This window comes from Betta splendens, chromosome 7 (assembly GCF_900634795.4).
Source record: "Betta splendens chromosome 7, fBetSpl5.4, whole genome shotgun sequence".
NCBI classification, from domain to species: domain Eukaryota; kingdom Metazoa; phylum Chordata; class Actinopteri; order Anabantiformes; family Osphronemidae; genus Betta; species Betta splendens.
Genome location: NC_040887.2, coordinates 2912862 through 2924786, shown reverse-complemented (window position 1 = coordinate 2924786; position 11925 = coordinate 2912862). Strand labels below are relative to the sequence as shown.

Sequence of the window (11925 nt, the reverse complement as noted above, 5' to 3'; positions counted from 1 at the left end):
GACCAAGCGAGCGGCTGCAGGCTGCGACCTGTTGGCTCATCATCACTGCAGCGAGAGACAAAGTTGTGTGTTTGTTTGCTTAGTTTTGCTGTTAAAGAGGAACGCTGAAGCCTGGACTCAACTGTCTGTGCATTTAGTGCTCTGGACCATAACATTATGAAAACCCTCATCGCGATGATGTCATTGTTTTTGCAGATATGCTAATTCTCTGTAAACTGTTTCCTTCTTCATTATTATGGCAGCAGCGATTAGAACATGCTTAACCCTCTTAGAGATTATTGGATTGGATTCACGGCGACAGAATGCGCCACACACACCAGAATCCTTCGCTTTGGCAGCGTCTCCTCTAATAGTTCTGTGCTGCACTTTGATTCCAGTTGGCGAGTAGAGTTTCTGTCCGCTCCGCTGCTGGGCCATTCCTGTCGCTTTGATGGAGGCTGGGATGTCAGCGGGCGTCTGCCAGCAGAACGGCTTCCTGCCGGTGCCAACGTGTGCCCTCCTCCCTCCGCTGCGCGTGCGGAGCGAGGCCCTGCGCTGCCTTGTAAACAGTGAGATAAGTGTGGTTTACCCGGAGCTGGGTGTGAGGTGCACCCAGCGCTGCCCCGACACGTCTCTGCCAGAGCCCACTAGGAGTGTAATTACCTGAGACTGGGTCAGCGCTTTATCCTGGGTAAAAATACCTGCCACTCATAGAGGAGCGGAGCCTGATGGAACCGCTCCGGCATCGGACCTGGACCGGATCCTTCCTCGCCCTCTTCATCCTCATCCTCGTCTTCGTCTCCCAGGGCGGCGACGGACCGACCCGCGCCCCCGCCCCCCCCCTCCGACCCGTTCGCGCCACATCTGTCTCCCTGCCCTCCGAGTCAAGGACGGATCGGGCCGAGCAGACGCGCAGAGGACAGCGCCGCCCGACCGGGAGACGCTCGGATCCTGTGTCAATTAAATGCTATGTGCTTATGCCGCAAATCACAGACACATGTTCCCGTTCCCCCACCCGCCCTGCGGCGGTTGCCTCTTTTCTCCACCACCTAATGCAGCGTAATCATCCTCATTACCTAATGAGACCCCACTGTACTCGCACATTCTCCTCCTCCCGCTCTCCCCCTCCTTCGGCCACACGCTCACGCTCCCATTGTACACAAGCATCTGAAGCTCCACAGCTCCGTCCACAGAGGCTCTCGCTGCCACAACACCGTAAAGCCTCTAATGCCACAGTAATACTATTGTAATGTGTATTATCAACAGGACAGTGAGCAATGATTTAGGGAGGGGAGAACCCCCTCATTAGCTCCCTTCAATGTATCTACTCCCCCTAATCTCTTACAATAACATAATCTCTTTAAAAGTGCTGCAGCCTAAGTCCAATCTGCCTAAAACCTGACACGTGATTGAGGTCAATCCTCAGTAAAACCCAAACTATGGGGTCCCAGGAACTCCATCCACCGCCCCACGGATCTAATCGCCAGTATCAGTTATTGCTAATACACTTGTCTGAGGTCCCCTGCTTCTGTAGCCGTTCCTCCCTCGCGTCTATCTGCTAACACAGCGCCATTCCGCGCTTTTTATTTTTTGATGTTTTTCCATAGTGCGTCTTGCCTCCAAACCACTTACAGATGTTGGCAGCGGGGAGCGTTGTGGCAGATCCAAACGAGGAAATCTAAATAGAGATCAGGCTGTAAAATAAAAAGGAAGGCCTTGAGAAAGAAAGAGCGAAAGAAAGAAAGAAAGAAAAAAAAGGAGTGGAGCGAACGCGAGAACGCGTGAATGCCTCCGACAAAGCAGGAAGCAGTGATTGAGCATTAGTGTAGAATTAGCAGCAACAGAAAAATACTTAGTGGGCATGCGAGAGCGTAATGTGATGCGATTTGCTTCATTCAACCCTTTATTCTGATATTTTTAGCCATAAATAAAGAACAGTCAACACTCAGCGTCTGATAATGAATCCTCTTAAAGTTTCTAGGCTTCAAAACCGCAATATCGCTGTGCATTCGCTTTTCCACTGACTCTCCCATTGGCTGTGGTGTATATGAACATACAGCCATCGCACTCACTGTGTGACACTGTCTGGCCGGGCTGAGGGGAGATTTGGCCGAGGCCCCGCGGAGGCTGTGCTCACCTGCTTTACAGGAAGTGGCCTTGTCCCAGTGGAGCGGGGAGGAAATGCGTTGGGAGGCCTCATCCTGCTCCGAGCTCAGTGCAGCTCACGCTCACGATGTCCAGTCACCTACGAGGGCGAGCGAGAGAGAGAGAGAGAGAGAGAGAGAGTCCCTCCACTCACTGCACGCTGATTGTAAAGATGAGAGACCTGTCTCCCTCCCTCCCGCCTCCTCTCCTCCCCTGCACTTTATTTATTAATGGATCCATTCAATTATTTACCTCACATCCTATGGTGACAACAGGCCAGAGCACAGCGCCCGGGGTGGAGATGATACAGTCGACGTGTCCACGGGCGTCTGCGACTGCTTCAGTTACACATGTACAACCAGCTGGTTAATAGAGAATAATCCCTGCAGACTGTTTAACTGAGATAGTAGCAACTAATCCTATAGTTTAATAGATGGAAGACATCAGTGAAACATTATAGAGAAGGCACAATTTCTATATATATATATTGATCCCTAACAAAAGTAGTTAAAACACAAATTCATATTCACACTCGTACTGAAATGAGTAAACGTCTTAAAACCATAAGTTTTAGTACATAACCCATAATGTCCTAATGAAAAAGGTTAACACAGATAAATGGGTGTGTTTGTACCTTTAAAAGTCACCATAGCGTCCTGTTTGCAGCAGAGGTTGATGGTTCAAATGTATCATTGACCGCTCGGTGTCTGCTCTTATCTTCTCCCTTCGGCCTCATCCCCGTAGTGGCCAGACATGGATCAATCCCACCCGGAATTGGGTTTCACATCCCGGAAGCGGAGCTGTACACACGGGTCACTTTCATCGACGCGCTGTGGCCGTGGCCGCAGGTATCCATCATGGCGACCGCCGGCTGCTGGTGACCATGAAGGTCCAGATGCATCACGGAGAGAGAGAGAGAGAGAGAGAGAGAGAGAGAGAGAGAGAGAGAGCGAGAGAGAGGGAGAGAGAGAGCGAGAGAGAGAGAGAGAGAGAGAGAGGGCGAGAGAGAGCGATAGAGATATATTTGAGGAGGCGATACACTCCTCTAGATCTCTATCTCTTCTTTCGGACGCTTATCGAGATAGGTGGAGAGATCTCTCTCTCAGTCTATGATAGAGAGAGTTGATTTCCTCCTCTTGACGCCCGAAGAGAGCGGAGGACGTGGTCGGGGATATAGAGAGGGCAGAGGACGAGGAGGAGGAGGGAGGCGAGAGAGAGAGAGAGAGAGAGAGAGAGAGAGAGGGAAGACGCCGGCCTCGTCTTCCCTGCAGCCGAGTGGAAGCGGTGAGAGCTGTGGATGCGGCTGCAGTGGAGCTGTACATCAGTGAGACGTCCACCTGTGTGTGTGTGTGTGTGTGTGTGTGTGTGTGTGTGTGTGTGTGTGTGTGTGTGTGTGTGACCCTCTCTGTTTTATTGTGTAGCATCCATATGAGTTCATAGCTGATGATAAGGAGCAGGCAGTGACCACGGGGCGGTAGAACACCTGCAGCGGGTCTGGGGTCTGACTAACACCTGGACACGTCCCGGCAGCCTGACGTTGTCCGGGCAGCGAACGAAAGCGGGAGCGTCCGCGGGCCTTCGGCGCCGATGATGACGATGGTACAAGGAGCTGGAGGTGGAGGCTGGCAGAGCAGGCTGCACGCAGATAGGATCTCTGTGGGGGGCGTGAATGTGTGATCGGAGACTAAAATCATTACAGCACGCCTGGTCACTGTGTCCTTGGCTCTTCCGCTGAGCTGAGGCTGTTTGGTTCCTGTACTTTACCCCCTCGCTCACGCTTTCCTCTCACATTTTCCACCGTACATTTCGCCCTTCTCTCTACATTGCTCTCAAAACCAGGCCCCATTTATGAAATCACCATAACCAAAACGCTGTACGCTGTAGTGGTTTATAGATCAGACAAAATGATTCATTTGCTGAATGTATTTAATCCATTGCTTTTATGAACTTTTAGGATTAAACACTTTCTGGTGATTCGGTTTTTATGGATACGATTCTTTGGTTGTTGCTCTGATCTCTCAGACCTCGGTGAAAGCTGCACACACACCCCCCCCCCCCCCCCCCCTTTCATTTCTCTGTGTCTTGCTGAGCATCAGCATGTGTTTTGAATTCCCAAAGTCATAATAGACTATATTGTACTATACATAAGGCACAGTCAGTTCTCATCCTCCAGGAGTCTGCCTCACTCATCCACGCAGCAGGTTTAATATGTAAAATCTAAGGAACAAGCTGAAAATCATCCCCTTCGGACTCTTAATCGCTTGTTCGTGGGTTATTATCTTAACTGTAAATATACAGGCCTCTTTCTGCTGCTTCACCCCACCTGCTCTCGCGCCCCCGAGCTGCAGGGACTGTCCAGAGAGAGGGAACGTAAACTAGACTCACCTTCCTGGGGTCTCATTGGTTGATTCTCTGCCTAGCGGTTTCGTCCTTGAGAATGTGCAGACACGGGGCAGATAATGTTCTGACACCAGAAACTCTAGACCGGGACCAGATCAACACTTACTCTCTGCGTCTTCTGCTTCTCTGCGCGTCTTGTCACACAATCCGGACGCGCAGTTCTGTGCGTCAAAATCACAAACGTGTTGTTATTCCTCTCATTATTTGCAACGCAGATCAATACGCAGTGCTTCGTGCGCAAATGTGCGCACGCATGCAGCAATAATTGAGGACGACACCGCGACGTGACGCACAGCGATCATAAATTCCATTAATGTTAACTATACAATATCACACCCCGGGCGCACGGAGGATTATTTGGTGGCTGGGGTCTGGCTCAGCGCATTAAGCGGCAGAGTGAGACCCCCCGATTCATATTGTGTAACGACCAGCCGCGCTGAGCCTGTGAGTGTATTCAAAGCCACGCGCAACGAAAACTTATTTTACCACTTCATTTCAAATCTGGGCTTTTCGTCGCTTCCTCGACATGTTGCAAGGTCAAAGATCTCCATTTACCGCGCGCTGCTGTGACGGCGGGGTTTCTGCAGAAGTCAGCACGCCAACAGAGGCCAGCAGCGTGTACAGCAATGCGAACGCCCAGAGCCGCTGATCTGAGCACAGCAGGCCGGGGCAACGGCTAAAATAAAGTTAAAACCAAAGGATTAGTTTTAACAGAGTAAATCATGGCCCCGACGCGCTACACAGCGTCCTGTGTGTGAGAAGTGTTACGCTCAGATAACTTGTATTTGTGTGTGGGACTTGTCATTACGTGTTAATATGCGTCACCCCGCCTCATTTCGTGTGTCTGCAGAAAAAAGCCCGAGAGGTAATAATTGCCATTTAAATGACTTTAATAAGCAAAATAGGAAACCATTTCTTCCAAAAAACAACAAAAAATAAGACAAAACAGAAACCAGCCTGAATGGAACAGTTCAAATTTAAGTGTTAACCATTATTTATATAAACAGGATTGAAAATTGATCCCCATCATCGCAAAGTACATGAAATTGGTGAAAACTTAACAACAACCCGCTGCTGCAGTTTCAGTTCGATTTCAACACAGTTGAATCAATAACAAACCAAAGATTGTTAAATGCGTGACTTCTCAATAATAGTTTCAAATGCAAGCACCATGCTTATTCGATATGATCTGACAGTCTGTTAATTTAAATCATTAAAATAAAAACTTTAACTATGCATCTGGCCAGCAGAACCAGAATCATCAAATAATAATAAAACAGACAAAACAACATTACATAACACAGACACAGTTTTCATTTTGAGAATTTGCACAACCGGATTCCCCTTTTTTACTGACCGGCAGGAAAAAAAATCAGGAAAACAAGTTTTAGATTTCAACTCCGCTATTACTTTTGTGCACTTTTCAATTTTTGTTTAAAAATATAACTCACTAATATTCTGCCAAATGACAAGGATTTAGTTTGGCTTTGATGCGGTCGGTGAAGGGTTAACAAACATCCCTTTGCTTCTGAACTGCACAAAAAGCCACGTTGATTTAAAATGAGAGACAGCACCAACCCACACGGTGCGTGTTAAACAGTGTGGGGCAAAAGCTACGCGCTCGCCTCCGTGCGTAATAGTGTGTCTGGGTCCAGTGATGTCGTGGCCATGTCGTGTTTGTCTCCTCAGCCTGACTCAACTTTGCGTTTGCTCACTTATCTCTACAACGATAGTCTTCCTGGAGGGAGGTCTGCGCAAAAGTCAAAATGAAAACCTGCGAAATAAACATCCAAAAGTGCACTTGACACACAAAAGCTTTTTTGTATTTAAACTGGAAAAAATGCACTCGTCTCTGAATCAATTCCCCAAATGATACCAAATAAAACATAAAAAATAAATGTGATAAAAACACAACGCAAAGACAGAAGTTCAAACCAGCCTCCTCAATCTTGTTGTGCAGTTTTGCGGTTGCATAATATTTACAAGCCCAAAGAAACCCACACAATGTGACACTGCACCGGCAGTCCTGCTGTTCCGTCCCCGCTGCATTACTCGAACCCCCCAAAAACTATGGAGAAGCGCAGATCAACGACATGCTCTTAATATACACGAGAAGATGAAAGTACAAAATAGAAATTATTACCGTACATGTCCAGCATGCAGGATTAATATTTAATGCAGATCTTTTGTTTCAATATATATTCGAATATAACCAAGCAGGCAATAAATCAATGAGATGTTGCATAAAATGCCCCCTCCCCTCCCCGTGACGGGTTAGTAGACAGAAGTTTGCATAAAGTGGAGTCTTGCGTTTGGAGACGGCTCCCACATCACGAGCCCACTCGTCCAAAGTAACACAATCGTGAGGTGCAGGCTGCGAGGCCGGCGCTACTTGTTGTCGCGCAACAACGTCGCGGTGGCGCAGAGCGAGGTTACGAGACAAGCGCCTCGACGCCCTCCGCGCCACGTACAGATTCTTAAAAAGCTGTGGCCTCAAGGGAGAAAAAAGTTCATCGGTTCATCCTCTTCTTTGAAGAATAAAAAAAAACGTCTCTTCACTACAAGCAACTAATCTACAAAGATGCTGCGACTGATCAGACACTACGTTGCTCTTTGTATCTCAGTTGACACGTGGATGGAGGATGGATGAGAGATGAATATATATGAGGATACTATTCGATGGATTATTCTTCTAATATGAATATAATTGTTACCGTTATTAGTATAATCATAAACAGTATGGGACGTGTGGGTTATTATCTGCTCGCAGCCACCCAGTCTTTCGTGGCCAAAGGAAACGTAGGGGTCAAAGGGGAAAGTTCGCTGTGGCAACTCACATGAAGAACTCCGGCGATGACGGGTTGTCGCTGGTCGAGCCGGCCTCGCGGAAGCCGCCGCTGGCCCCCGACCCCGTCAGTTTCTCACACTTGAGTTTGTAGGCGTCCCGCTCTCGCGCCAGCCGGCTGATTTCCGCCTTCAGCTGCTCCACCTGGTTCATCAGCTGCGTCTTCTCGTTCTCCAGCACGTGCTTCTGCTGCACCCGCTTGAACCGGCAGGACTGCGCGTAGCCCCGGTTCTTCAGGGTCCGCCGCTTCTGCTTGAGGCGGATGACCTCGTCCTTGGTGAAGCCCCGTAGGTGTCTGTTGAGCTCCCGCACCGACATGGACACCAGCTGCTCGTCGGAGAAGCGGTCCTCCACGTTGAGTCCGCCCCCGGTGCCGTGGTGCGCCGCCGACTGGCTCAGGTGGCCGTGCGGATGGTGGTGGTGGTGGTGGCGGTGGTGATGGAGCGGCTGGTGGGAGTCTGGGGACACCGGGGACGGGCTGTCTGGGTCCTGGCTGTGGTGGTGGTGGTGCTGGCTGTGGGGGTGGCTGTGGCCGCCCGGGTGCCCGGACAGCTCCTCGGCGTGGTGCGGGATGCCCCCGGCGTACGGGTGGTGGTGCTGCTGGCTGTGGCCGTGGTGGCTGTGGTGGTGGTGCGGGCCCCTGTAGCCCTCGAAGGCGCCTTGCTGCTGCAGCTGCTGCTGGACGTGCGGGGGCGGGGGGTGCCCGTGAGCCGTGGCTCCGATCAGGGCCTCCACCGCGTCCTCCGGGGTCAGGCTGAGCGTCTGCGGGTCTATCTGCGGAGGGTAGCCGCTGTTCGGCATCCAGTAGAGCTCCTCCAGGTGGTTTTTCTGCTCCGTGGGACTGAAGCTGGGCGAGGAGGGCACCGAGCTGCAGGGCGTGCTGATGGGGGTGGAGGACACGGAGCCCTGCGGCTGCAGACGGTTGCACTGGCGCACAGCGTTGCGCTCCAGCCCGGCCAGGCCTTCCTTCTTCACGTCAAACTTCATCAGGTCGAAATCGTTAACATATTCCAGAGCCAGAGGGCTACTGGGGAGCTCCGGGCCCATGCTCAGCTCTGCGCTCATGTTCCCGTCGCGACTCTTTTGCAGATGCGCAAACGTACTTGCGAGCGTTGCAAAAACCGACTTATTAATCAGCGTCTCTTCCCTCCGTTCTTGTTTCATGCAATAGTTCTTTTGGCTCCTCCACCGCTGCGCACTGACTTGCTGTAGCATGAAACGCCGCGTGATTGGTGGATAAAAGGAAAACGAAAAAAAAAAAAGTAGTGGAGGAAAACTTTCAGACTAACGCTGTGCTCGCGGTTTGCGTCATGTAGCCTACTTCTGCGGGAATGATCTGGCAGGGCGACCAGGCAGGAGGTAGGAGGCGATGCGTCTCAGTGCAAAAGTAAAAGCTCAGTCGCTTCAACACAAGTGTCACAAAAACAAAAAGCAAGCATAAATAATAGTGATGAAAGAAATACCACGTTTGCTCGCGGAGACGGGCACCGGTCCTCGTTGCAAGTTCTTGGTTGTAAGTCCCGTTTTTCTCCAGGAAAAATCAAAGGAGCGAATAAGCGGAGTAAATAGGGCGTCTGGTTTTCGCTGAGAAGCAGCTTTTCCAGCTCTGCACCGCAGAGATTTAAAGGCTCGCTCCTCTCTCACTCTCCCTCACCCTCTGGTATCCAGCAGACTGCGCTTGGAGCCAGCCACAGATTTATCCTTATAGCGCACCGTGACGTGGGGCTGAAAGGCAGGATCTGCGCCTCCTCCAATGGCAGCGCGGGACTGCGCGAGGAGGCGGGCGCTCCCTGACAGCTTCTAGTCAGCTGACCGACTCCCCTAAACGGGGGGGCGACCGAGAGAAATGCCTTCACTGCTCGGAGAATCGGCGGCTCCGTTAAACGCCGCGCGCCTCCGGGTCCCGGTGAGAGGACCGGGACTTGTCCGCAGCCTCGGAGCCGTGAGCTCGATCCTCCACCGGTGCTGTTTGGTCCTGAACACGGACCCGGCAAAGTTTGCCTTACGCGTAAAAGAGGGAAATTGGAGCCTTTAAAAGAGGAGCGGTCTGATGTGGAAAGTTCTAGTTGTGTGGCAGGAAAGGCTGTTGTGGTTATTTCCAAATGCTCTTTGTGTCATGAAAAAAACCGAGACAAGACAGAGGCCGTTCCTCCGTTTTTAACATTTTACGGCTCTTCGTGGTTTTTTTTTTTTTAAAAACATTTAAACCGATTTGCGTTAATTCATTCATTTGACAGCTCGTTAATAATCTGTAATTCGGCTAATTTATGTGACTCATCAAATGCGCTTATTGCTGTGATTTTATTAACATAATGTGACACAAATAAAGCACCAAATCAACGTCTGGAGCAAAATAAAGCGACGCTTTTCACATTAGGACAATGTTGCAAAGTTGAACGGTGACTCTGCGTCTTTCGCCCCCCAGAGATCATATCTAAGTTTTTATGGACACCCATTTTATTTATGTGCTTGGTTTTTTTCTATGTTGACCTCGCTGCACTGAACTTAATAGATATTTAAAATAATTTAGCTGCGACACGACCGCAGCACTGCTGTGTGTATTTGTGTAACCCTGTGTTATAATCATTATGGGCTGTGTGTAATTCTTTTTGGTAAAAGTAAGGTTGACTTAGTTCAGAGTCTGTTATTACTTCCAGATTCCCACATCAGGCGCCTCTTGGCTCGGACAGTTTGTGTTACAGCGGCCAGCATCACAACAGGGGCTTCGCCAGAAAACAGGCTCAACACTGCCCCTGCGTGGCCAACACGCGAATCGACGGAGCCGACGGAAACCTTTCACGTAGATTTTCTTTTATTTTGCCCTTTGATTTTCTCCTCAGATCTAATTGCTTGTTTTGAGGGTCGCATCCCGCAAATTATTACTGACAGCAATTAATTTCTGTCATTTGATCGACAGCGTTACAAGTTCAATCATCTTACCAGCACTGTCTAACAGGTAGTTTGACCAGATCCTTCCGGGTGTGCGCGCGTGTCCTCGGTCTGATGTGCATTTTTAATTAGGCACAAAGAAAAATAATTAGTGTAAGCAAATGTCTCGTTTCCCCATGAAACGAAGCAGCGTGTAAACGAGTCAATTTTAAGGATCGATTGCATTATCATTTGGTTTCCGCCTCATACAGCCGCGACCAGAGCCTATTGATCAGGCTCCATGTACGAGCGCGGTGCCAAAGCGGAGATCCGATAATGAAGCGTTTATTTGTATAGTTGAAATTCCTAATCAGTTCCACTTGTCCGGCAGTGTATCAATAGACGAGCCCTCAGTAATAAATCATAAGCCCCTCTCCGTCTGTGTTTATGCAATTTTAACATATAGTTTATTAATAATTCAAACATTTTGCTCTAGATGTAACTACAATATGAGTAATAATGGATTGAAGCTAAAGACATAAACAGCTTTACAGAAACAGTGTAGGTTACACAGCTTAATCACTTACATAATTTCCCTGTATTAATAATATTATAATAATTATTATTGTAATTATAATAAATATTATTTTAAGCGCCTACATTATTTTAATGCGGAGCTAATTATTAAAGTGTCAGAACTGTATTTATTCCATGCCTAATTTTAGGTCTTGTGCTCGTTTATCCTTAAACATCTTCCGTCTGTTTCGGCGGCTTCTTTCAGTGTCACGTCGCCCGGGCGTCACGCCTCACTCACACGTCCACAGATCAAAAAGTCTCTGATTTTTACCGCGCAATCCAAAGTGCGCAGGTAGCGTTCAAGTTACGCGTCCTCGTTTCGTAATTTCCCGAGCCCGCAGGCGACCTCCTCGGCTCTCGGCTCCAACTTTAAGGGCGCCCTGAGCGCGTCGTGCCGAGCCGAGCCGCTCCAAAGCCTCCTCCCAGCGAGGCCGACCCGGCGGCAGCCCCATTAGGTCGTAATGCTCTCTAATATAGCCCGAGTCCACCGCCTAATAGATCCAGGCAGGCCCGCCGCCGGCTCTCCCCCTTTAGTAATAACGGGCGGTAATGGAGAGGCGAGATGTAAAAAAGCGTCCATGTCAGCAGCATATCGGTGGTTAATGATCTATTAAGTGATCCATGTGCTTATGGACAGCGAAAAAAAGTGTTGATGCTTGCTTATTCGCCCCTAATGAGAGTCCCATCCTACGGATTTTAGGAATGAATAACAGAAATAAAATCACCTTTAAAATGTTACATTTAACAGTTGACGCGTGGAGGCTGCGCCGGCTGCACAGCCTCCGCAGCTCCCGTCTCACACCCGCAACAGGCCCGGTTCACGCAGGAGGCCCGTGGTTCGGACGGAGGGACGCAAAAATGGATTTGCGCTCCGCACCCGGACCTCTCCGTGCGGTGCGGGCGCACCTGCTGTCCGGAGGTCGTGACGCGCTGGGAATGCGTGGATGTGGATGAACCCCAACTCTGTCTGCACCGAAGGATGCACTGACTGAAGGGAATACTTTTTTTTCGGCCAAAATCAGACCTCGAGTCGCTCATTCGCGCGTCTTTTTGCCGCTTTGGGTGCGTAATGACTCACTGCAAACGGTGCCCTCGACCGTCTCTGGAGGTGT

At 49.7% G+C, this 11925-nt stretch overlaps 1 protein-coding gene and 1 long non-coding RNA gene across 2 annotated transcripts; both read right to left on the bottom strand.

Annotated features, from left to right (window-relative positions):
* Positions 1-1270: 1270 nt before the first annotated feature.
* On the bottom strand, positions 1271-3031 carry LOC114858966 (uncharacterized). Its single transcript, XR_003786448.3, has 4 exons — positions 2759-3031; positions 2377-2462; positions 2117-2224; positions 1271-1673 (listed from the first exon to the last, which is right to left on the bottom strand). It is a non-coding gene; the product is annotated as an uncharacterized LOC114858966 (long non-coding RNA).
* Positions 3032-5396: 2365 nt separating this feature from the next.
* Positions 5397-9062, bottom strand: mafba (MAF bZIP transcription factor Ba). Its single transcript, XM_029157015.3, has one exon. It carries the CDS (start codon positions 8582-8584, stop codon positions 7358-7360), a length of 1227 nt encoding a protein of 408 aa, XP_029012848.1. The 5' UTR covers positions 8585-9062; the 3' UTR covers positions 5397-7357.
* Positions 9063-11925: the final 2863 nt, after the last annotated feature.

Coding starts and splice junctions, on each gene's coding strand:
- mafba (XM_029157015.3), bottom strand. CDS start 8,584: ATGCTACAGCAAGTCAGTGCGCAGCGGTGGAGGAGCCAAAAGAACTAT.